General features: G+C 41.8%; 1 protein-coding gene across 1 annotated transcript in view; it reads left to right on the forward strand.

The window, feature by feature from the left end:
• Positions 1-26664, forward strand: part of PRKG2 (protein kinase cGMP-dependent 2) — an 80434-nt gene that overhangs the window by 12068 nt on the left and 41702 nt on the right. Inside the window, exons 2-7 of the mRNA XM_075998676.1 lie at positions 4556-4722; positions 9374-9487; positions 11908-12013; positions 16336-16399; positions 21336-21413; positions 22809-22903. Coding sequence (XP_075854791.1) covers positions 4556-4722; positions 9374-9487; positions 11908-12013; positions 16336-16399; positions 21336-21413; positions 22809-22903 — 624 coding nt within the window. The remainder of the gene's footprint in view (positions 1-4555; positions 4723-9373; positions 9488-11907; positions 12014-16335; positions 16400-21335; positions 21414-22808; positions 22904-26664) is intronic.

The following is a 26664-nucleotide window of genomic DNA, read 5'->3' on the forward strand; positions in this document are numbered from 1 at the left end:
TAAGATGTGCTATATCATCACAGTTGTTTCTTAGAGCTGAATAGTACTCCATGGTGTACATATACCACATTTTATTAATCCATTCTTGGATTGATGGGCACTTGGGCTGTTTCCACAGCCTTGCGATTATGAATTGTGCTTCTATAAACATTCGAGTGCAGGTGTCTTTTTTGTAGAGTGTCATTGGATCTTTTGGGTAGATGCCCAGTAATGGGATTGCTGGATCAAATGGTAGATCTACTTGTATCACTTTAAAGTGTCTCCATATTGCTTTCCACAGAGGTTGAACTAGTTTGCAGTCCCACCAGCAGTGTAGGAGTGTTCCTCTCTCTCCGCATCCACGCCAGCATGTATTGTTTGGAGACTTTTTGATAAAGGCCATTATCACTGGAGTTAAGTGATATCTCATTGTGATTTTGATTTGGATTTCCCTGATGATTAGAGATGTTGAGCATTTTTTCATGTGTTTGTTGGCCATTATTCTGTCTTCTTTTGAAAAGTTTCTGTTCATGTCCTTTGCCCATTAAGTGAATTTTTTAAAAGTTGGAGTACACAAATAATAAAATGAACATGTCCACGCGACCACCAAACCAGATCAGGAAATAGAACATTGCCAGCATCTCAGAGCCTTCCTCATACCCTCTTTCAAATTCTACCCATCATCCACCTTAAAAAGAGGTAGACCTGACAGCAGTCCACAATGAGACACCACGATATACCAACAGAATGCCGAAACGAAAAAGACTGACAATGCCAAATTCTGTCCAACACGTGAAATAACTTAACGAACATTGTTTGCACTGCTTTTTATCGGAGATTACTTTTTTTTTTTTTGCCTATTGTTGAATTTCATTTTAATGAAATTATTGGTATGCACTTTGCAGAGTCTGGCTGCTTTCGTTTATATAACAAGATTCATTAGGCCGGGCCCGGTGGCTCACTCCTGTCACCCTAGCACTCTGGAAGGCCGAGGCGGGCAGATTGCTCGAGGTCAGGAGTTCGAAACCAGCCTGAGCAAGAGCAAGACCCCTGTCTCTACTATAAATAGAAAGAAATTAATTGGCCAACTAATAGATATAGAAAAATATCAGCCGGGCATGGTGGCGCATGCCTGTAGTCCCAGCTACTCAGGAGGAGGCTGAGGCAGGAGGATCTCTTGAGCCCAGGAGTTGGAGGTTGCTGTGAGCGAGGCTGACGCCACGGCACTCACTCTACCCTGGGCAACACAGCGAGACTCTGTCTCAAAAAAAAAAAAAAAAAAGATTCATTTATGCTATTGTATGTTGCAGTGGTTCCTTAATTATTTAATATCATTGCTATATAGCATTTATTGTAGGATTATACACAATGTTTCAATTCTACTCCTTTTATTTATTTATTTATTTTTGAGACAGAGTCTCACTCCGTTTCCCGGGCTAGAGTGAGTGCCGTGGCATCAGCCTCGCTCACAGCAACCTCCGACTCCTGGGCTCTAGCGATCCTCCTGCCTCAGCCTCCTCCTAAGTAGCTGGGACTACAGGCATGTGCCACCACGTCCGGCTAATTTCTTCTATATATATTAGTTGGCCAATTAATTTCTTTGTATTTATAGTAGAGACGGGGTCTCGCTCTTGCTCAGGCTGGTCTCCAACTCCTGACCTTGAGCGATCCGCCTGCCTCGGCCTCCCAGAGTGCTGGGATGACAGGCGTGATGAAGTACAAATTTAGTATCGATTGACAAATACTTTTCCAAAGTATTTGGTTGAACAAATAGAGACTCCCACCAGCAATGTAGGTGTGTTAAATTATGTCACGTGATGGATAGCATTTGGCATTGTCAGTCTTTTTCGTTCTGGCCGTTGGGTTGGGTATATTGTGGTGTTTCATTGCGGATTGCTCTCAAGTCTACCTCTTGCAACAGAGAGCTCACCTAGCAAAGGTGTGCTTTCAGTATATGTTCATTGGGCAAGTTTTTGGTAGCAGTGGGTAAAGGAAGAACAGGATCAGGATGAAGTCAGTTTTTGTGGGGTTTTTTTTTTTTTTTTTGGTTAATTTTTTAACAACTTTAACCTGATACTATAGTCCAGATTAGATTGCAGAGGAAATAGGCTAGAAGGTGAAATTCTAAGAAAAAGAAGGCGTTAAGGTAGTCCGGGCCTAGGATTTGTTCTTGGACTATGGTGACATCTTTAAAAATGACGTCAACGGCAAAAAGCCAAACTCTGTAAAATAATTTTAAAGAGATTTATGCTGAGCCAAATTTGAGGACCGTGACCCGGAGCCACTGCCAAGGGGCCTTGGGCAGGTGGACTCGCTGTGGCTGGGTCACAGTTTGGTTTTATACATTTTTCAGAGAGACAGGGGTTACAGGCAAAGTCACAAATCATTACATGAGAGGCAGACATTGGTTCAGCCCAAAAAGGTGGGACATCTCCAAGCAGGGGGCTTACGGGTTACAGGTGGGTTTAAAGATTTTTTTGCTGGCAATCGGCTGAGAGAGTTAGATTTTATCTAGAAGACCGGAAAGGATATGCTTATTTTAAGATAAGGGTGTGAGCACTCTGGGAGGTCCAGGCAGGAGGACGTCTTAAATTTACAATAGGCGCCTGCTAGGATGCTTTCAGATGCTTTAAATTTACGAATAGGCATCTGCTAGGATGCTTGAGTTAGGACAGGGGCTTCTAATCTTTTAGGTGACGTTAATGCCACACCGGAATATCAGGTTGGCGAGATTAGTGGGAATGTCCCCTTTGTCAGCCTGACCCAGCTGGCCTCCTTAGGAAGGAGTTTTTAGCAAAAGAAAAGTTCGGTCCTCAATGGATAACAGTGATATTTTGTAAAGGGAATTGACAAAATCGGGTGACATATGGGGTGGAAAGGTAAGGAAGTTCTTGAGGTGCTCGGAGAGTTTGCATGTTGAAGTCATTTGTGGGGAAGAAGGAATTTCTGTGTGCAAGACTTCACTGTGTTCCCTTCCTGTAGCCAAATGATCAGACAGATGAGTCATACGCTGTGTTTGAGGACTTTCTGTGTAGAAAAAGATCGCCGGCTTTCGAACCAGTAAAGCTAGAGCCGGGAGAGAGTTTCAATGAAAAATACGGGGGAAAAAAAACCTGTTTAACAACATCATGCTGAGCGGACGAGTCAGTGTGACTATATTGTGTATAGATTTTGACTTTGGCCGGGCGGTGGCTCACACCTGTCATCCTAGCACTCTGGGAGGCCGAGGCAGGAGGATCGCTCGCTCAAGGTCAGGAGTTCGAGACCAGCCTGAGCAAGAGCGAGACCCGTCTCTACTATAAATAGAAAGAAATTAATTGGCCAACTAATATATATATAGAAAAAATGAGCCGGGCGTGGTGGCGCATGCCTGTAGTCCCAGCTACTCGGGAGGCTGAGGCAGGAGGATCGCTTGAGGCCAGGAGTTTGAGGTTGCTGTGAGCTAGGCTGACGCCACGGCACTCACTCTAGCCTGGGCAACAGAGTGAGACTCTGTCTCAAAAAAAAAAAAAATTCAAAAATATTTTCAAAGGTTTTCTATGTAAGGTGTGCTGGTTGATAAAGGTGAAGTTTTTGGTGGGGCTTGGAAAAAAAAAAATTCGTTCCTGCTGGAAAGTTGTAATTATGTGGAATGTCCACTCTTTGTGTCTGGCTTCTTTGACTTAACGTAATTTTTTTTTCTATATATTTTTAGTCTTTCTATTTTTAGTAGAGACGGGGTCTCGCTCTTGCTCAGGCTGGCCTCGAACTCCTGACCTTGAGTGAGTGATCCTCCCACCTCGGCCTCCCAGAGTGCTAGGATGACAGGCGTGAGCCACCGCGCCCGGCCCATATGCCTTTTTTAGTGAAACAGCAATTCAGTCTTTTGCACATTTTTATATTGGGTTGTTTCCTTCTTGAGTCTCAAGACTTTGCTCTATATTCTGCATACAGGTTGTATCGGACGGGTGTTGCAAATATTTTCTTCCAGTCTGTTGTTTGTCTTTTCATTTTCTTATTGGTGTGTCGTGAAGCACAGAAATTTTGAATTTTGATGAGGTCACTTTATCAAATATTTTGGTGTCATTTTTTTCTTTATCTTTTTAATATAAAAGCATACTGTCGGCCGGGCGTGGTGGCTCACGCCTGTAATCCTAGCACTCTGGGAGGCCGAGGCGGGCGGATTGCTCGAGGTTGGGAGTTCGAAACCATCCTGAGCGAGACCCCGTCTCTACTAAAAATAGAAAGAAATTAATTGACCAACTAAAAATATATATACAAAAAACTAGCCGGGCATGGTGGCACATGCCTGTAATCCCAGCTACTTGGGAGGCTGAGGCAGGAGGATCGTTTGAGCCCAGGAGTTGGAGGTTGCTGTGAGCGAGGCTGACGCCACGGCACTCACTCTAGCCTGGGCAACAAAAGTGAGACTCTGTCTCAAAAAAAAAAATAAATAAAAAATAAATAAATAAATAAATAAAAAACATACTGTTTATATGTACAAAAAAGGAACAGAATAAAGTGGATCTAAATATTAAAAAAAAGAAAAAATTATCTTCATTGGTTGTAACTAACATCTCTTTCCTATTTACACCAGTGAGAAGAAGCTCATCACAGATGCCCTTAATAAAAATCAGTTTCTCAAGAGGCTAGACCCTCAGCAGATAAAAGACATGGTGGAATGTATGTACGGAAGAAGCTACCAGCAAGGGAGCTACATAATCAAGCAAGGAGAACCCGGAAACCATATCTTTGTGCTGGCAGGTGGGTCGCACAGATTTTTCCAATTATCATGTATCAAAAATGTTGCCTACTGTCTCTTAGGATCTTTTGCAAACATGTGTAAAAAAGTAACACCACTTGCTCTATTTGGAGAAAAAGTAACAGACTGAGTTCATGAAATAGCAACATTGTTGATCTAATCATGATGATTATGATACTTAATATATTTGCTGAATGATTTCTCTATAGGAGGCATTCCTATTGAGCACTTTATAGAGAGATCATTTATCTTCCCACCAACCCTCTCTACCGTGTTTCCCCGAAAATAAGACCTACCCATACAATAAGCCCCAGCAGGATGTCTGAGCACCTGCACAATAGAAGCCATACCCGGAAAATCAACCAGAGTGATGAGCGTGGCTATGAAAATCAGCCCTGGTGATGAGCGTGGCTATGAAAATCAGCCCTAGTGGTGGGTGTGGCTATGAAAATAAGCCCTAGTGAGGGGCGTGGCTATGAAAATCAGCCCTAGTGATGGGCGTGGCTATGAAAAATCAGCCCTAGTGATGGGCGTGGCTATGGAAATCAGCCCTGGTGATGGGCGTGGCTATGAAAATCAGCCCTAGTGACGGGCATGGCTGCGCAGCACATCTGCACAACCCATGCGTGTCGTCACGGAACGGGAAAGAACACGAGCAGCCCTTCTCATCCGCCCCGTGAGAGCTCTAGTGCTCGACAGGAGAGATCGGGGCCGGTGGCTCTAAGGGAAACAGAGTCACAAGACATTCAGGATGGGATTCGGGGTCTGGAGAGTGAGGATAATGTTCCAGAAGAAGACAACCTCACTCTATTTGAATCAATGTAGATGGTTTTACCGCACTTACAACAAATAACACATCTCCTGGAAATCAGCCCTAGGGTGTCTTCTTGAGGAAAAATAAAGAGAAGACCCAGTCTTATTTTTGGGGAAACACAGTAGGCAAGTTCTATTATCTCCATAATGTGGACTGTACCCCAGAGTGGTTAAGTAACTTGTCTAAAGTCACACAGCTCCTAAGTGGAGGTCAAATGCAAACTTAGGCATTCTGACTTAAGAATCCATAGTTTTAATTACAATACCACACGCTAAACAAAGTGTTTCCATTCAAAACACTTCTGCTTGTCATGGCATTTTTAAATAATGTACCAGGAGAGAAAACAATTATCTGTGCAGTTCTGGAAAATCTTTTGATTATGTGCAAAGGATTTCAAGAGTTAATTTGGGTCTAGTTCACTAACTGACAAATGAAATAGACTAGCTTACAATTAAAACAGTTACTTTTAGAATCATTTAAATGGTTTCCTTCATCTTTTTTTTTTTTTTTTGAGACACAGTCTCACTCTGTTGCCCAGGCTAGAGTGAGTACAGTGGCGTCAGCCTCGCTCACAGCAACCTCCAACTCCTGGGCTCAAGCAATCCTCCTGTTTCAGCCTCCCGAGTAGCTGGGACTACAGGCATGCGCCACCATGCCCGGCTAATTTTTTTTCTATATATTTTTAGTTGGCCAATTAATTTCTTTCTATTTGTAGTAGAGACGGGGTCTTGCTCTTGCTCAGCCTGGTTTCGAACTCCTGACCTTGAGTGATCCTCCCTCTTCGGCCTCCCAGAGTGCTGGGATGACAGGCGTGAGCCACCGCGCCCAGCCTGTGTCCTTCATCTTTAATCACTTGAACATGCTTACGTGCTGGAAAGATTGTAATGATTAATAGAGACGTGAAAGATTTATTTCTCAAATGCATGTAGATCATATAATGGCTACTCCCCCAAAAATTTTTAGATATAGAAGAAAATAATTATCTGAATAGGGATTAAGATTATTAGACACTTTGGCATATTCTAAATTGCACCAATTTTTTGAGTTGCAGGGAAAAAAGTTAAAACTAGCTTCCCCAGATGGAAAGGTTGCCTGCTATGGGCTATGGTTTTCTCTTTTGCCTTCTAGTTCCTGACATTCTAAGCCAGGGGTCCTCAAACTTTTTAAACAGGGGGCCAGCTCACTGTCCCTCAGACCGTTGGAGGGCCGGACTATAGTTTAAAAAAAAAACTGTGAACAAATTCCTATGCACACTGCACATATCTTATTTTGAAGTAAAACAAACAAACAAACAAACAAACAAACAAACAGGCAAAAACACCCGCATGTGGCCCTCGGGCTGTAGTTTGAGGATGCCCAATCTAAGCAATGCTTTCATTCTTGTTCCCTTGGGGCTTTCCCCATGGGGCAGAAGTTGCCTATCTAAATAAATTTGTAAATAAATACTACTATATTCGTAGCATTGAAAAGATTGTTTTCTTACACTTGGATCCTTTAAAGATGCCGGTTTTATGGTTATTTGGGTATTATCTGTCATATACATCTTTGTAAGGCGTCTTTAAAATGATCTAGTCCTTCCTAGTAGTAATGATTCTACCCAAGTAGTGAGTTACAGTCTTCATTTAGCCAGCCTTCAATTTTTTTTTTTTTTTTTAAGGGACAGGTGACCTCGAGCAATTTTTTTCCCCCTTTGCAGCTTGTCTCTGGGCTATTTCAATTCTGCACCAGCAGCAATGAGAGCCTTCTGGCAAGAGGAGATAGGTTATTAAATCAATAAATATTTATCGAACCTGCTAGCAGAGGATGAGAAGGTCGTGTCAGCTCATCTTGTTCCTTGCCAGTAGTTCTGATGAAAGGCTCAGGGAGAGAAGAGATTGAACAGGACTCAGCATCAATACAGCTACTGAGATCAGAGCCAGAGCACGCAGAGAAATGAAAGCCAGGTGATTCCTGATTTGCATGAATTACGGTGTACTCTAAAGACTGAATTGCCTGCTTTAATTACGTGGGCGAGCAAATTAACTTGACAATTAAAAACCCTCCCCTTCATAAAACATAGCACGAACAGCGAACAGTAAAAGCATATCTATCTGGCCGGGCGCGGTGGCTCACGCCTGTCATCCCGGCACTCTGGGAGGCCGAGGCGGGAGGATCGCTCAAGGTCAGGAGTTCGAGACCAGCCTGAGCAAAAGTGAGACCCTGTCTCTGCTAGAAAAATAGAAAGAAATTAATTGGCCAACTAAAAATATATAGAGAAAGTTAGCAGGGCATGGTGGCGCATGCCTGTAGTCCCAGCTGCTTGGGAGGAGGCTGAGGCAGGAGGATCGCTTGAGCCCAGGAGTTGGAGGTTGCTGTGAGTGAGGCTGACACCACGGCACTCACTCTAGCCTGGGCAACAGAGTGAGACTCTGTCTCAAAAAAAAAAAAAAAAAAAAAGAATTGTGAGAGGGTTGATTGAAGTGCTGCCTAGGCAAATATAAGTGCCAAGTGCTGTACTTAGTGATTTCTTTTTATGATTAATAGGAATTCCCTTTAAATGAAGGAGAGATTAGATAACAGCTGAGGTACCAGGAAGAAACTTGCTCAAGGTCACAGAGCCATGTGGGGGTTACTCCAGGGCCAGTGGACTTACTGGTTATAGTAAGTTATTTTGCACCAGTATGGACAACTGCACTGTGCTTTTAAGACACGCTGTGATGGTTGGGTTTTCTCGTAAAAGAGAAATAGTGTCGTGACCTATATTTTTCACAGGGTAGAATAAATTCCAGACAAAACACTTGTCATAGGGTGTTTTGGGAAAAGAGCTAGAAACAACGGTCATATAATACCATTAGCAAAAGTGAACGCTTATATAGCCATAACCATGTGTGAGCCGTTGCGATACATTCTTTACCTATGTTGACTTATTTAAATAATCCTCAAAACTGCATGAGAGAAAGCTCAAGAAGCTTCAAGTAGTCTATTTCCCCAGAAAATAAGACCTGCCTATAAGATAAACCCTAGCAGGATGTCTAAGCATTTGCACAATAGAAGCCCTACCCCGAAAATCAGCCCTGGTGATGGGCGTGGCTATGAAAATCAGCCCTAGTGATGGGCGTGGCTATGAAAATCAGCCCTAGTGGTGGGCATGGCTATGAAAATCAGCCCTAGTGAGGGGCGTGGCTATGAAAATCAGCCCTAGTGAAGGGCGTGGCTGCGCAGCGCATCTGCACAACCCATGCGTGTGGTCGCGGAGCGGGAAAGAACACGAGCAGCCCTTCTCATCCGCCCCGTGAGAGCTCTAGTGCTCCACAGGAGAGATGGGGGCCGGTGGCTCTAAAGGAAACAGAGTCGCAAGACATTCAGGATGGGATTCGGGGTCTGGAGAGTGAGGATGATGTTCCAGAAGAAGACGACTTCACTGTGTTTTAATCAATGCAGATGGTTGTGCGGTACTTAAAAAAAAAATAACACATCCCCTGAAAATGGTCCCTGGGGTGTCTTCTGGAGGAAAAATAAATAGAAGACCCTGTCTTAGTTTCAGGGGAAACACGGTATATTAACTTATTTAAACAATCCTCACAGCTGTATGAGATGAAGATCATTATTATGCCTGTAAACAATGAGGAACTTCAAGTAGAAAGGGCAACTTTCTCAAAGTGCCCCCACTAACAGTGAGTTAGTGGCAGACCTGATTTCAGTCTACGCTCTTCACCACTCTACTGTCGTGTGAGAATCATAAAACATCTGGCCTTCTATGCTTTGCGTGCTTCCCGATTGTTTTATTTTTCTGATTTATGGCATCTAGGTAGATTTTGATTGTTTGCATTTTTTTTTTTCTTAAAAATTCTACGCGACAGAGGGTCGACTAGAGGTGTTTCAAGGGGAGAAATTGCTGTCCTCCATCCCGATGTGGACCACGTTTGGGGAACTGGCTATTTTATACAACTGCACCAGGACGGCCTCTGTCAAAGGTAACAGGAGACGAAATGCTCCGACTCGACTCACGATCGTTACGAAATGTCAAACTCGTGAAGTCACAATGGCATTCTGATTCAGAGTCTTTTTGTTCCGCCATTTTGGCCCTTATGTTCTATTTTTAAATTTAATTTATTTAATTTTTTTTTTTTTTTGAGACAGAGTCTCACTCTGTTGCCCAGGCTAGAGTGAGTGCCGTGGCGTCAGCCTCGCTCACAGCAACCTCCAAGTCCTGGGTTCAAGCGATCCTCCTGCCTCAGCCTCCCGAGTAATGCCCAGCTCATTTTTTCTACATATATATATATATATAATTTTTTTCAGTTGGCCAATTAGTTTCTTTCTATTTTTTTAGTAGACACGGGGTCTCGCTCTTGCTCGGGCTGATTTAGAACTCCTGACCTTGAGTGATCCTCCTGCCTCAGCCTCCCAGAGTGCTAGGATGACAGGCATGAGCCACCGCGCCCGGCCTTATGTTCTTATTAATAGAAATGCTATGCTTATAAAAGGATTGATATTGAAGGACTGGCCTCAATAATTCAAGTTAAAAAGAGTTTTTGCATTGCATACTGTATATGAAATATAAAAATGATTTATACCAAATGATGCTAATATTTGCTTTGATTGCCATTTCAGTTTTTACTACATGAACACCTGCCTTTGGTTCATCCAGAATGTTTTCTTTCTAGTTTCTATGAGGTTCCGACCATATTGTAAACCAGAAAACGTAATAAGCCAATGAAAATGTATGAATATCAAAGAAATATGAATTAGATTCTGGGTCTCTACCTCCAATATGAATAAAAATCTCTGGCAGTGAGGCCCAGGAACCTGTATTTTTAGCAAGAATATAAAAATGATTCTAATTTGCCTGAAAGTTTGGTAATCCGGAGCATTGGATTTCGGTCTACTTTGTAGGCTCTCGTTATGCTTTTTAAAAAATTTTACGACTGCATTTTCATCTAGAGTTTTTTAGAGCAGACAGTTCTGCTCCACTTTCTTTTATGATTTTATGCTTGTCTTTAATGTGTGTCCTATAAAAATGACCTCATACACTTTTTTTCATAATCTCTTATAAATTATATGCATGCATTTTATACAAAAGTAACCATAGAGATTTTCTTTCTTTCTTTTTTTTTTTTTTTTGAGACAGTCTCACTCTGTTCGCTGGGCTAGAGTGCCGTGGCGTCAGCCTCGCTCACAGCAACCTCCAACTCTTGAGCTCAAGTGATCCTCCTTCCTCAGCCTCCCGAGTAGCTGGGACTACAGGCATGCACCACCATGCCCGGCTAATTTTTTCTATATATGTTTTAGTTGGCCAATTAGTTTCTTTCTAATTTTAGTAGAGAAGGGGATCTCGCTCTTGCTCAGGCTGGTCTCGAACTCCTGACCTCGAGCGATCCTCCCGCCTCGGCCTCCCAGAGTGCTAGGATGACAGGCGTGAGCCACCTCGCCCGGCCCATAGAGATTTTTAAATTATATTTGCTTTCTTTAGCAACAATGTCTGTACAGCATAAAAAAGACACATAAACACACACACATGCACACAGAGATCTTTAACTCTCAATTATCTGCTTGTGAATTTTTCACTGTCTGTATCAGCTACAAATTGACTGGCTTTCGCTTGTACCCTCAGCAGGGAACTGGAGTACACCCCGAATATGTAGTGCATCATTGGGAATTACAATCTAATTTGACTATCATCCTAACGAAGACATAATTAGAAAGGAAATCTTTTTGCTACTGCCTTCCAAATCACGGTGTATTTCAAAGCCACGGCGATTTAGGAAATGACTCACTATTATTTATCTCGCTGTTCTTTTTCCATTTGCCTGTTTTATTTTTTTTTTAATTTTTTTTATTTTGTATTTTTTTTTTTTGCCTATAAATCCCAGCTACTTAGGAAGCTGAGGAAGGAGGATCGCTTAAGCCAGGAGTTGTTTTTTTTTTTGAGACAGAGTCTCGCTTTGTTGTCCAGGCTAGAGTGAGTGCCGTGGCGTCAGCCTCGCTCACAGCAACCTCAAACTCCTGGGCTCAAGTGATCCTTCTGCCTCAGCCTCCCGAGGAGTAGCTGGGACTACAGGCATGCGCCACCATGCCCGGCTAATTTTTTATATATATATATCAGTTGGCCAATTAATTTCTTTCTATTTATAGTAGAGACGGGGTCTCGCTCTTGCTCAGGCTGGTTTTGAACTCCTGACCTTGAGCAATCCGCCCTCCTTGGCCTCCTAAGAGCTAGGATTACAGGCGTGAGCCACCGCGCCCGGCCCATTTGCCTGTTTTAAAGGACGCAATTTTCCAAGGAGTAACCCTTTTCTATGAGAACACGTAATGAATCCATCGGTGTGCATTTTGGAATGGTTTCCCACTGGGGTGCTAAACAATGCTTTGTTGTCTTCCTGATTTCTCCCCGAAGCGATCACCAATGTCAAAACCTGGGCACTGGACCGAGAGGTTTTCCAGAATATAATGAGGAGGACGGCCCAAGCTAGAGATGAGCAGTACAGAAATTTCCTAAGAAGGTAAGAATGCCTCCTTGGGGAAAGTATACGTGATGGGGCAGCCGTACCGTGCATATGTTGGCTTTATTAGAATAATTATTTTACTGTAGCTTCCTCCATTTAACCAAAACAACAGAAGTATTCCCCTTCAGTAAACACCATTGTATATCAAAAGTTATATTTAGTTCTCATTAGCCTTGCGCGTTGATTTATTTCTCCTGCTAATTTTTTCTAATTTTTTCTCCTGCTAATGCCCTTGCGTTTATGAAGCCGTAGGGTATAGTATAGAAAAATGCGCAACAAACCTAAAACATTCGCTGGGTTGCTCAGTTGGCTTTGGAAGGCATTTGGAATTTGAAAGTGGTTAGCAAAAAGATAACGTTTTTCTATTTTTTTTTTTTGAGGCAGAGTCTCACTCTGTTGCCCAGGCTAGAGTGAGTGCCGTGGCGTCAGCCTCGCTCACAGCAACCTCCAACTCCTGGGCTCAAGCGATCCTCCTGCCTCAGCCTCCCGAGTAGCTGGGACTACAGGCATGCGCCACCATGCCCGGCTAATTTTTTCTATATATATTAGTTGGCCAATTAATTTATTTCTATTTATACTAGAAATGGGGTCTCGCTCTTGCTCAGGCTGGTTTCGAACTCCTGACCTCGAGCTATCTGCCTGCCTCAGCCTCCCAGAGTGCTAGGATGACATGCGTGAGCCACCACAAAAAAGATAACTTTTTTAATAATGCTTTGCTTAGAATATTAAAAATAATTTTTCCTATCCTTCCTTGCTTTACATTCTTTTTCTCATTTGCATAGCCACGCCATCTTCCAAATGACTATTGTTTGAGGAATCGACTTGCTAAAAGTGTTGCTATACTTGTCCTAATGACAGGAATCCTTGGAATATACTCATTTGGGGAGCTATTCTCTACCCCAACAACTTAGATGCATCAATTTATAAGGAAAAAAAATGTCTATGTAAATGAAAAAACCAGTCCTCCATATTTAAAAAAATTTTTTTGAGAGTATTAAGTTCTTTATTTAAACTATTTCTGTATCTTTAGTGGGAGCTTTAAAAGTCTTTGAAGCTGCAATACATACTGTAATGAAATGTTACCTATAGAAGTGATAATAATAATAATAATAATAATAGGAATGTATCATGTGATTTCCAAGAATAAATTCTGAATGCTCTTTAAGTGCAATAATCTTTTCCCCAATTTAATCTTTTATTATTATTATTATTTATTTTTTACAGCATATTATGGGGGTACAAATGTTAAGGTTACATATATTGCCCTTGCCCCCCTCCCCCCTCAAGTTAGAGCTGCAAGCGTGCCCATCCCCCAGACGGTGCACGTCTCACTCGTCGTGTCTGTCTACACCCGTCCCCTCCTTCCCTCCCACCTGCCCAACACCCGATAGATGTCACTCCTGTGTGTCCACTTAGGTGCTGATCCGTAACACCATTTTGCTGGTTAGTCCATGTGTTGCTTGTTTTTTCATTGTTTTTGTTTTGAGACAAGAGTTTCGCTTTGTTGCCCAGGCTAGAGTGAGTGCCATGGCATCAGCCTCGCTCACAGCAACCTCAGATTCCTGGGCTCAAGCGATCCTCCTGCCTCAGCCTCCTGAGTAGCTGGGACTACAGGCATGCGCCACCATGCCCGGCTAATTTTTTCTATATATATTTTAGTTGGCCAATTAATTTCTTTCTATTTATAGTAGAGACGGGGTCTCGCTCTTGCTCAGGCTGGTTTTGAACTCCTGACCTCGAGCAATCTTCCCGCCTCAGCCTCCCAGAGTGCTAGGATTACAGGCGTGAGCCACCGCACCTGGCCTAGGTAGTTTATTTAATTAAGTCAATATAGGTAATTATTAATAACTAATAATTATTAAGTCAATATAGGTAATTATTATAATAAGTCATCGTGGTTCATTCCCTTGGAGTCTACTATGTTCCGTCTTAGTAGATAATCTCCTAGTGCATATTCCTTTTTTATTCCTTCTGTTATTTCATTCATTCATTCATTCATTCATTCATTCATTCATTCATTCAACAAATACTTATTACCAGGCATCATTTAAACATTGTAGACCAGGGGTCCTCAAACTTTTTAAACAGGGGGCCAGTTCACTGTCCCTCAGACCGTTGGGGGGCCAGGCTACAGTTTTAAAAAAAATTTGAACAAATTTCTATGCACACTGCACTCATCTTATTTTGAAGTAAAATAAAAAACACAAACAGGCAAAAACACCCACATGTGGCCAGCAGGCTGTAGTTTGAGGACGCCTGTGTAGATTCTCTGCTGAAAAAAATCAGCCCAATTCCTGCTTTCCTAGTGGGGAAGACAGATGAAAGGATTTTTCCTGCTATCTCTCTCCCCACCGACCCCCGAAGGTGATAAGGTTTGCAGGAGACCCCAGGCAAGGTGGCTCACGCCTGTCATCCTAGCACTCTGGGAGGCCGAGGCGGAAGGATCACTCAAGGTCAGGAGTTCGAGACCAGCCTGAGCAAGAGCGAGATGCTGTTTCTACTAAAAATAGAAAGAAATTAATTGGACAACTAATATATATAGAAGAAATTAGCTGGGCATGGTGGCGCGTGTCTGTAGTCCCAGCTACTCGAGAGGAGGCTGAGGCAGGAGGATCGCTTGAGCCCAGGAGTTAAGAGAGCAACCAGAGCAAGAGCGAGACCCAGTCGCTACTAAAAAATAGAAAGAAATTAATTGGATAACTAAAAATATATAGAAAAAATTAGCTGGGCGTGGTGGCGCATGCCTGTAGTCCCAGCTACTCGGGAGGCTGAGGCAGGAGGATCGCTGGAGCCCAGGAGTCGGAGGTTGCTGTGAGCTAGGCTGACGCCACGGCACTCATTGTAGCCTGGGCAACAAAGCGAGACACTGCCTCAAAAAAAAAAAAAACCAAACCAAACCAAAACAAAAACGGTTTGCAGGAGAGAATGTTCACTGACATCATAGACCCCAGTTTGGACCGGAGGTAAAAACCTTTCATGACAGGCTGCGATCATCAATAGCGAGGCCTGGTTTCCCTTTGACCATTTCATCCCTGAAGAGACAGATCAGGGAAATGTGTTTCTGTTTGTTGTATAATATACAGGGAGCTCTTTCCATTTACGTTTTTTTCACGATGATGTATGTGACATTCTATGTAAGACATGTAGTACCTATGTAAGCCATCAAACAGCATAGCAAAACACACACCCATGAGGTCACTGCCCAATCTAGGGAATGAAAAGTTAGCAATGTTGTTGAATTCTCCTGTACACCCCAAGGGATTTCCAAGCTCCTCCTTTCCCTCTCCCAGCAGGTAGTCTGCATTCTGAAGTTTCGTGATCATTCCCTTGCTATTCTTTACAGTTTCGCCTGTTGCTTGATTTAGCGTGTTTTTGAACCCTATACAGGCCTCTGGCTGCCGTTCATTTTAAAGATGGTACGGTATGCCTAATAATCGAAGGTCATCTCAGTGCTAATCCCCACTCTGGGATTTAGTCTTTACCGAATGGCAAGGCTGTAGACAAAAATCTCATCCTCCACGGGGAGCAGAGCTCTTCACCCAAGCTAACAGCAGAGATATTAAGATGTGGAGGCTGGGTGTGGAGGCCCATGCCTGTCATCCCAGCACTCTGGGAGGCCGAAGTGGGAGGATCGGATCGCCCAAGGTCTCAAGGTCAGGAGTTTCGAAACCAGCCTGAGCAAGACCGAGACCCCTGTCTCTACTAAAAATAGAAAAGAAACTAATTGGGCAACTAAACATATATATATATATATATATATATATATATATATATATATATATATATATATATAAACTAGCTGGGCATTGTGGTGCATGCCTGTAGTCCCAGCTACTTGGGAGGCTGAGGCAGGAGGATCGCTTGAGCCCAGGAGTTGGAGGTTGCTGTGAGTGAGGCTGACACCACAGCACTCACTCTAGCCTGGGCAACAAAGCGAGACTCTGTCTCAAAAAAAAAAAAAAAAAAGATGTGGAGAGGAATACATTTCTAGGCGTGATTCACTTTGAAAACCAACAATAAATGCTGTTCTTTTCCACCTCAATAGATAAAAATGTGATTTAACCCCCCCAATATGATATTTTACCATTTTCATTTATTTGCCTGTGACATTTGTCTGTGTGTGTGTGTGTGTATATAATTTCCAATGTATATGAAATTTAGTTATTTGTGTGTTCTCAGCTATTTGGAGGCTTACTTTGAAAAAATTAAGATGCATTATATTTTTGAAAGTGTATGTAAAGATTTTAGAATCTCTGTATACCTGTGCATTGGTCGTTTAATTCAGGAAGGTAACTAAAGATCTCTTTTTGATTTTGAAGTGTGTCCTTACTGAAGAATTTACCTGAAGATAAGTTAACCAAGATCATTGACTGCTTGGAAGTGGTAAGAAATTTTTTCAGTAAAACGTACGGTTTTATGAGAAGATTTTAGAATCTAGCCATACTCTTAGCACTGTAAATAAACAAAAAGGAAAAAGATGGTATAGGTCACCAGTCTACAAAAAAAAAAAAAAAAGAAAGAAAGAAAGAAAGAAAAAAAAAAAGAGAGAGAGACTTTCCTTAGGCCAACTTAGGTACTGAATTGGAGTCTGGAAAGGGTTTAGATTCTTGAAATGCATAAAAAGGAAGTCGGATTTGCATGTGTAAAGTGAAATTTGATTTACATATTTTTAATCTTTCGGTATATTTGATAAACTAATCTGCCTTGCTCAAGAGGCATTTGATTTGCTGCAATTAACATCACAATGCCTCGCAGGGTTTTGGTGGAATAAACCAGCCAGGGGTGCATAATTAGGAAATGGGGCAGAGGCAGGGTATGTTGGTCCTATTTGGTGACGAGCCTCTGAATCAGACTGTGAAACACTTTATCCTTGAACCCTCTAAGCTGCAATAACACATTTAAAAAAAAAAAAAAAACTGCACTGGAGAAGCACTTTGTCTATTTTAACATCATCTGCGGGAAGAGGGGGGAGATGCCACGTTGCAATGTGTTCAAAGAGTCACTTTAGGCATCACCCACATGCTGGGTGCCAGTCCAAGACTTCCTCAAGTCTTTTCACCAATAATGCTTTTCGAGGACCTGCACCTTGGGTTCTAATGAGGTGCGTTTTCTGCAAAACCTATTCAGATCTCAGAGATGAAAATTCAAAAGCCAATAAGCTCTCTTGACTTTAATTTTTTTTTTTTTTTTTTGCTGGTGCTGGTGGTGTTGGTGGGGGTGTGTGTGTCAATTCCATCAGCAACCCAAAAATGGCTTTTGAGGAATTTAAAGGAGGGAAGGAATAGTAAAAAGGAATCACTGCAGAGACTTGAAGCTTTTATGAAGCTGTTCTCAGTGGGAGGGGAAATAAAAAAAAAAAAAAAAAAAAAAAAAACGACCCTGCAAAGCTGATTGTTGACAGATTCATTTCCTGTCCATCACAAGATACAATGTAACTCATATCTGTTGAGAAGGGAGGGCAGGCGGGGACCACTTTATGCTTAAGCTGTAAGTGACAACAACAATGTTTCCATTTGCAACTCATGGAAGCCATCAGTAGTTTGTCAAGGGCAGGCCGTGATGACACAGTGCCTGGCCTTGTGTCCCTAGGGGGCTCTCGTATGAAGTCATTTTCTCCAAGTCTGCTCCAGCTGCCTCTCTTGGGACTGTCTCAACATAACCTAACCCAATCACAGATGTTGCAAATTAATAATTCATCTTCATTTCTGAGTTGTTTTTTTTTTTTTCTTTCTTAAGCCAGAGGGGCCCTCTATTTTTTTTTTCTTTTTGCAAACCAAGGCAAATCTGTTTTTAATATAACACTAAATAGAGTGGATTCAGCAGAAGGGAATTCTATGCCGACAGGGAATCTGAAAATTTAGTGCCGTGGAAAATAAACGGTCGGTGGCTCACGCCTGTCATCCCAGCACTCTGGGAGGCCGAGGCGGGAGGATCGCTCGAGGTCAGGAGTTCGAGACCAGCCTGAGCAAGAGCGAGACCCCTGTCTCTACTATAAATAGAAAGAAATTAATTGGCCAACTTAAAAAATATATATATATATATAGAAAAAATTAGCCGGGCGTGGTGGCGCACGCCTGTAGTCCCAGCTACTCGGAAAGGAGTCTGAGGCAGGAGGATCGCTCGAGCCCAGGAGATTGAGGTTGCTGTGAGCGAGGCTGACGCCACGGCACTCACTCTAGCCTGGGCGACAAAGCGAGACTCTGTCTCAAATAAAATAAAATAAAATAAAATAAAATAAAATAAAATAAAATAAAATAAACAGTACACGAGACATATTTATAGCAACCCCAGGCAACAGCTACAGAGGATGCATAGACGGCGGCTCAAATACAGAATTCATGGACGCACAATAGAAGTCTCAAAGTCTCATCTTCTCAAAAAAGCCCGGAAAGGCTTTTTTTATTTTTTATTTTTTTGCTGTATCTCAGCATTTCTGCAGACAGCAACTCGGGTTATAAAGGGCTCTTTATTCCCACCTGGAGAACAAATCTGTCTCTGTAACGTGTGAAAACTCTCAAATGCAAAAGCGATTGGCAAGGGAGCAAGGGGGTCTGCTTAGCTGGAAGGAAAGCACACAAGTAACGACCCCCCAACGGGGTCCTGGCAACAGCCCGTCATCACTGACGCATCAGGATTGGGACAGAGGCACCTGCTGGGTTCTGGGACCCGCCGTCCCCCACGCTGGCCCCCGTGACCTTGGAGAAAAACAGGCGGAATCTGTCTTGCCCTTGGGGAGTTGACTTGGGAGTTGTGTTTGTGGGCTGGACAAGGGCGGGGGATTAGAATTTCCCGTCCCAGATCAGCAGCCGATCTGATGTGTTTGAGGCTCAGACTGTTGAACTCCTAGACCAAATGGCCCCGATTGTGCGGTGTTCCGATGGCATTGTGTTTTTTTTTTTTGAGACAGAGTCTCGCTTTGTTGCCCGGTAGTGTCAGCTTAGCTCACAGCAACCTCCAACTCCTGGGCTCAAGCCATCCTCCTGCCTCAGCCTCCCCCCCCGAGTAGCTGGGACTACAGGCATGCGCCACCACGCCGGGCTAATTTTTTCTATGTTTATATTAGTTGGCCAATTAATTTCTTTCTATTTTTTAGTAGAGACGGGGGGTCTCGCTCTTGCTCAGGCTGGTCTCGAACTCCTGACCTCGAGCGATCCTCCCGCCTCGGTCTCCCAGAGTGCTGGGATGACAGGCATGAGCCACCGCGCCCGGCCTTGATTCTAGACTTTCTGACCCACAGAAACTGAGAGACCATAAAAGGGGGTTGTTGTTCCAAGCCACCAAGCTTGTGTTCGTTAGTTACAACAGTGATAGAAAACTAATGCACTTCCCTAAATCTTTGAAGGTGAATGTGACTATTTTAATTTTATGGGTTGATGACAGGAAAATTCAGCGAAACATTTCCAAATATTTGTCATCATAAAAGGTCGACATTAGAATTTTTTTACATGCAAATTCTATTATTTGATGTAGGCTTATCCTTCGGAAATCTCAAATTATCACTTGTTTCTTTTTATTTATTCATGTCCATATCTCTTGCATATGTTTGGGATTTATTTGAATCTAGATCTATTTGTCTTCAAAGTAACATTTCCACCCCCCTAAGATACAACACTTCCATCCCAGAGAGGTTGAAATGTCTCGTAAAATGCTGTAAACATAAAAGGTATGTTTATCGGTATTAGAAGTAATATTTATTCCATAAAAGTAAATAGGTTTGAGGAGTAGAATGACCAGGGAGAGATTTAAAAACAACAAACAGATAGAAGTAGTTTAATTGGGAATTGATTTTCGAGTCTAAAAGAAAAACAGGAGAGAGCTATTACGTGGTTAATTATACCTTTCTAAAAAAAAAAAATAAAAATTAAACCAGCCATTTTTGTGTGTGTAAATAATTAAGAGATCCGTTTTAGTTCTATATGACTTTGAGAGAAAGTAGAATTAAAGCAAAGTAGGGGCAGACAGTTTAATCCATCTTTTGTTTTCCAAGGTACTGAATTGTTCCTTTTTGTCTGACAGAAAAATAGATTGCTTTTCTCTAGCCAAGAATTCTCCAATCACACAAACGTATGCAAGAGATATGGACGTGGATAAATAAAAAGAAACAAGTGATAATTTGAGATTTCCGAAGGATAAGCCTCCATCAAATAGTAGAATTTGCATGTAAAAAAAAATTCTAATGTCGACCTTTTATGATGACAAATATTTGGAAATAATACATATGACAGAGTGACTTTCTGTGTAGAATCTTCCTGGTCATTGCTTTTCAAGGGATTAGTAAATCGAGGCCAGTATTCCTAATGTCCATTGGGGTTGTTTATATTTTCAAACTTTTTTATGATAATTATTTGTTCTTTTTTTCTAAACTCTACACTCGATTTTCAGACTGTTTCCCGTCACTAAAGAGTTTGTATTCAGGCCGGGCGCGGTGGCTCACGCCTGTCATCCCAGCACTCTGGGAGGCCGAGGCGGGAGGATCAGCTCAAGGTCAGGGGTTCGAGACCAGCCTGAGCAAGAGTGAGACCCCCGTATCTACTATAAATAGAAAAAAAATTAATCGGCCAACTAATATATATAGAAAAGCTTAGCCGGGCATGGTGGCGCATGCCTGTAGTCCCAGCTACTCAGGAGGCTGAAGCAGGAGGATCACTGGAGCCCAGGAGTTGGAGGTTGCTGTGAGCGAGGCTGATGCCACGGCACTCACTCTAGCTCGGGCAACAAGGCGAGAGACTCTGTCCCAAAGGGGAAAAAAAAAAAAAAGAGTTTATATTCAGATTGTGCAGGTAAAAGCCCACCACCTGTCTATGTGTGGTTGTTACCTGGCTCTCATTTCTTTTCATATCTTTGGTCTCTATGCCTGAAATTCACTATCCCAGGCGAATTTTTCTCTGTGCAAGAAAAACATAAGTGCAGATTAAAAAAAAAAAGAAGAAGAAGAAGCAAAAGTCTCCTTGCTTTTCCACCATTTATAACTGCAATACATATATTTTACAATACAATACATATATATTTATATACAACTGCAATACAATACATATATATTTATAACTGCAATACATATATTTTACAATACAATACATATATATGTATATATATGTACATATATATACATATATATGTATATATTTATATACAACTGCAATACAATACATATATATTTATAACTGCAATACATAAAAGCTAACAGACACAGTGAGCAAAATATTAAAAGAAACAGGTGTGGAACAGCCGTTGGGAAGACACAGAGAGATCTGTTTCCTTCATGCTTTCAGTGGTCTGTCTCCCAGTGATCTAACGTTTTCTTTCTCTCTCCTCCGAACAGGAATACTATGACAAAGGGGATTACATCATCAGAGAGGGGGAGGCAGGAAGTACCTTTTTCATCCTGGCAAAAGGAAAGGTAAACATCGAGGAAAGCTTACTAACTCCGAAAATTGTTACTTGGAATGGGTTTGCCAAAAACTCAGCCATGCTTTGCACTGGGGCGTAGTCGTCTACGTTGAACAGTGACAGGAGCTTCTACCTGTGGGGTCTCACGCACTAGGCTTGGGGTGGAGGCCACAGGAGACCGGAGGTCGATTCCAGCAGAGATAACGTACCTTCTTAGTGGCCTTACCTAGCCCACTTGGCTTTTTGGGGTGGAGGGGCGAGATTAAACCGTGTATGAGATGGCTGGATTCTTTCTCACACTTCTAGCTGTGAGTGTGTGATTCTCAATCAGCTCCAAGATCCAAGATTACAGGCCGGGCCCGGTGGCTCACGCCTGTCATCCCAGCTCTCTGGGAGGCCAAGGCGGGAGGATCGCTCGAGGTCAGGAGTTCGAGACCAGCCTGAGCAAGAGCGAGACCCGCCATCGCTACTAAAAATAGAAACAAATTAATTGACCTGAACATATATAGAAATATGTTTAGAATATATATAAATAGAATGTTTAGAATATATAATATATATAGAATATATATAAATTGAATGTTTATAAATAGAATATATATAAATAGAATGTTTAGAATATATATAGAATATATATAAATAGAATGTTTAGAATATATATAGAATATATATAAATAGAATGTTTACAAATAGAATATATACAAATAGAACGTTTAGAATATATATAAATAAAATAGAATATAACAACTGAACATATATAGAAAAAAATATTAGCCGGGCGTGGTGGCCCAGGCCTGTAGTCCCAGCTACTCGGGAGGCCGAGGCAGGAGGATCGCTTGAGGCCAGGAGTCTGAGGTTGCTGTGAGCGAGGCTGACGCCACGGCACTCACTCTAGCCCGGGCAACAGAGTGAGACTCTGTCTCAAAAAAAAAAAAAAAAAAAAAATTAACTTTGGGAGGTGGAGTTTGAATGAGGAGTTTTCCTCTTACAGTGGATGGAGTTAAACTTGATCATGTTTTAAACTGCAAGATTTCCCACCTATAACAAAATGAGCTAAGTGTAGTGCATTGTCCTAACGATTGCAAAATTAAAGCAAAGTCTTGTCTTTTTTTCCTCTTTCATCAAGTGTTTATAGCTCCGCCCGGCAGGGCACCTGTGGCCTTCTAGGTCCTTAAGTGTGGCCTCTTGACTGAATCCAACTTTTGTAGGACAAATCCTTTTATTAAAAGGGGTGCAGCAAAGAAAAAGGAAGCTTTTCTCGCCTCCTTTGGTGCTTAAAAAAGAACAATCTTGAAATCAGAAGGGCTGTGTAGGTCCCTTACCCTGGCGAGGAGTTGGTTGAATGACTATGTGTTGATATTCTCCTTTTTATTCTTTCTCTTCTTAATTGTTTGACCTTGTTTAGGTAAGAGTCACGCAGAGTACAGAGGGCCACGATCAACCGCAGGTGATAAAAACACTGCAGAAAGGAGAATATTTTGGAGAAAAAGCTCTAATAAGGTGAAGCCATGAATGTATATATATATTCATACTTAAATAAAATGCTTTGTTTGTTTTGCATGTAAAACCATTCATGCAGAGTTGTCAAACTCAGCTACCAGATTAACGGCAGTAAATATCCAGAAATTAAACAAACATTTTAAGCTGACTCCAAAAAGAAATTTCATTGTTATGCACGAGGAAATGAATATACTCATTTTGTACGGGAATAATCAGACGCTCTTAAGTTTGCTAGTGAACATAAAATTGGTGTTCCGTTTGAATTTTTTAGTTTAAAAAAAAAAAAAGAGTATGAGAACGAGATTTGATTGCAATTTTCTCTTATAAACAAGTTTGCTGGCCGGGCACGGTGGCTCACGCCTGTCATCCTGGCACTCTGGGAGGCCGAGGCGGGAGGATCGCTCGAGGTCGGGAGTTCTAAACCAGCCTGAGCAAGAGCGAGACCCCGTCTCTACTAAAAATAGAAAGAAATTAATTGGCCAACTAAAAAAAAAAAATAGATATAGAAAAAAAATGAGCCGGGCATGGTGGCGCATGCCTGTAGTCCCAGCTACTCGGGAGGAGGCTGAGGCAGGAGGATCGCTTGAGCCCAGGAGTCTGAGGTTGCTGTGAGCGAGGCTGACGCCATGGCACTCACTCTAGCCCGGGCAACAGAGTGAGACTCTGTCTTAAAAAAAACAACAACAACAAAGAACAAGTTTGCAATATTGCCATGTTTAGAGTTTTTACCATTTTTTTTAAAAAAAATCATCAAATATTAACTACCTATTTTGGGTGCTTTTGAATCCTCATGTCAAAAGTAGTGTTTTCTTAAGAATTTTTATCAGCTCATTTGCAAGTTTTAGAAACAGCTCACCATTGTATATTTAAAGATTGTACCTCAACCTTCAGTGTTTTGAGGTATGAGTTTATTTACTGTTGATCTAATTTATGGAAGAAATATTTTTAAAGGCCAATCCAATGGCTCAAGGGACACTTTGCATTCCGTGGAACTCATAAAACCTCCAGTCTGAAGAAATACATCTGCCTAAATATAAATAACTTTATAAAAGATCAAGTTAAAGTTTAGGGCAACACACTTTTTTGGAGTAATGTTAAGTTTTTTAAATGACTACTTGGAATTAGTTGGAAAAAATCATTTAAAATTTATGTGTGATGACTAAATGCTTTTATTTCAGATTTATGCTTATAGAAAAGGAACAGTGTTTCTGTTCTTAAGTTATCTTTTTAACTTTTATCTTTCAAGCCCTAGTTCTGTTGATTTCTATGTCAGGTTTACATGAGTACAGAGTATTTAGAAATTACTTGAAGACAAATTTCATTATTTAAAAAAATCACAAATCTCCTATTTTAAAGGAAAATTCAACTACGGAAAATTAATGAGTTATAGCTAGTAAGTAAACAATTTAAAAGCGGAGTTTAAAAACAAGCTGATTTTTTTTCTCCCCATCAACAAACTTGTTCCAATAATACAGAAATTATCCTTTTTTTTTGTTTATTGATCACGGAATATGAATACGTTCATGCAGGGTAATAAGGCACTATCATCACCCAAGACTTCAATGTATTTTTTCTTTCATTTATAAATTATCTTTCTTATATTTTCAAGTAAAACAACCACAGCTTGAAAGTTCAATAAACTTTATAAATAGAGCATAGAGTCAAAGTAACTCTTGAGGGGAAATATTTTATCTGGTTTTACTCGACCTGAAATAATTTATGCTGCGTGTTTGAGCCAGCCAATTACACTGTTTTCCCATGAGAAACGTGGGAATTGATATTTTATATAGACGCCCAACCCCGAAAGCATTTGAGTGCCAAAAAGCCAAAAAATCAGTGGGAAGGAAAGTTGGAGACCAACATTTTTATATTTTTTTGTGTGTGTGCATTTTTACACTATCACTTTTTAGGGCCACTGACTGCGACTCAGTGTTTTTTATATTCTCTCTATTTCCATGACTTGACGTTAAACGGTCCCAGGAGGAGTCCTTCTAGAATTTTATGTGCAAAAATAAATCCCCGGCACTTACTATGAAAAGAAACAGTTACTTTAAGTGTGTTTACATATGAGGGCTGTCCAGAAAGTATCAGAAAGTATCCAAGAAGTATCTCATTGTTACAAAAATGTGAAACAAGTTACATGGCTGGATATTTTCCCTGCCAGTCCTGCTACATCTAACACTTGTAAAAGTATTTGCAGAAAATAGCCTCAGTCCAAATCATGACACTGATATTTACAAGGAATACCGTCCCCCTTTGCTTTCTCTGAACTCACAAATCAAATGGTTGGCCCACAATGCAAGATCCTATCTATGTCTCTGCTTGTTTATGTCTGTATCTATGTCTAGATCTTTTTATTTTTTATTTTTTTTGAGACAGAGTCTCACTTTGTTGCCCGGGCTAGAGTGCCGTGGCTCACAGCAACCTCAAACTCCTGGGCTCAAGCGATCCTCCTGCCTCAGCCTCCCCAGTAGCTGGGACTACAGGCATGCGCCACCACGCCCAGCTGATTTTTTCTATATATATATATATATATATTTTTTAGTCATCCAATTAATTTCTTTCTATTTTTAGTAGAGACGGGGGTCTCGCTCTTGCTCAGGCTGGTTTCGAACTCCTGACCTTGAGCGATCCTCCCTCCTCGGCCTCCCAGAGTGTTGGGATGACAGGCGTGAGCCACCGCGCCCGGCTTATGTCTAGATCTTTTTGGCTCTATTTCTGTTGTCCCTGTCTGTCTCTCTCTCTGCTGCTACCTCTTACACTTGACACGCTGAGTATAAACTCTCCTGGCCCGGACTCAAAAGTCCAGGAAGCTGAAGTGTTTTCACCAATATCTCCCAGCAAGGGCCCTGGAAGCTTGGGAGGGCCTGGGAGTCATGTCAGAAATGTCTCTGGGTGTCCGCAAAGAGGCTAGAGGACTTTTTTGGGGGACGGCAGAGACAGGCCGCCAAGGTTTTCCCTGTTCCGACAGTCAGGGAAGCTGCAGGAATTTTGTGTAAGGCCATTTTCGATGAAGTTTGCCAAGAGCATTCCCAGTGTTTGCTATTCCAGGGGACAGTGCGCTCCTGGGTCACCTTAAACGTGTCTCACAGCGCTGGGTGCCATGTGAGTGCACCTCTCTGAGTGTCTTTTGGTTTATAACTAACAGGGGCAGGAAACTGATATAAGTAAAGAGCTCTCAAGAAATAACTTACTTGACGCTTCATCCGTTGCTAAGTGTATTTACCAACATTAGGTCACATGCAATACTTCATTCTATCCAAGATGCCAAAGATCAGAGGCACCCCTACATTATGAACCCCTAAGAAAGAAAGACAATGCTGCTATTTGCACTCTGACTCGTCATCAATTCATTGTAAGAGATGCTCTGATCTCAGATATTTTAACCCTTTGCACTCGGATGCCCGGTGTGACTCGACACGGTTTTAGCAAAAATTATAGAGATTAAAATTACTCTTTTTTTTTTTTTTTTTTTTTGAGACAGAGTCTCACTCTGTTGCCCAGGCTAGAGTGAGTGCCGTGGCGTCAGCCTCGCTCACAGCAACCTCCGACTCCTGGGCTCAAGCGATCCTCCTGCCTCAGCCTCCTCCCGAGTAGCTGGGACTACAGGCATGCGCCACCATGCCCGGCTAATTTTTTGTATATATATCAGTTGGCCAATTAATTTCTTTCTATTTATAGTAGAGACGGGGTCTCACTCTTGCTCAGGCTGGTTTCGAACTCCTGACCTTGAGAGATCCGCCCGCCTCGGCCTCCCAGAG

Source organism: Microcebus murinus, chromosome 29 (assembly GCF_040939455.1).
Source record: "Microcebus murinus isolate Inina chromosome 29, M.murinus_Inina_mat1.0, whole genome shotgun sequence".
NCBI classification, from domain to species: domain Eukaryota; kingdom Metazoa; phylum Chordata; class Mammalia; order Primates; family Cheirogaleidae; genus Microcebus; species Microcebus murinus.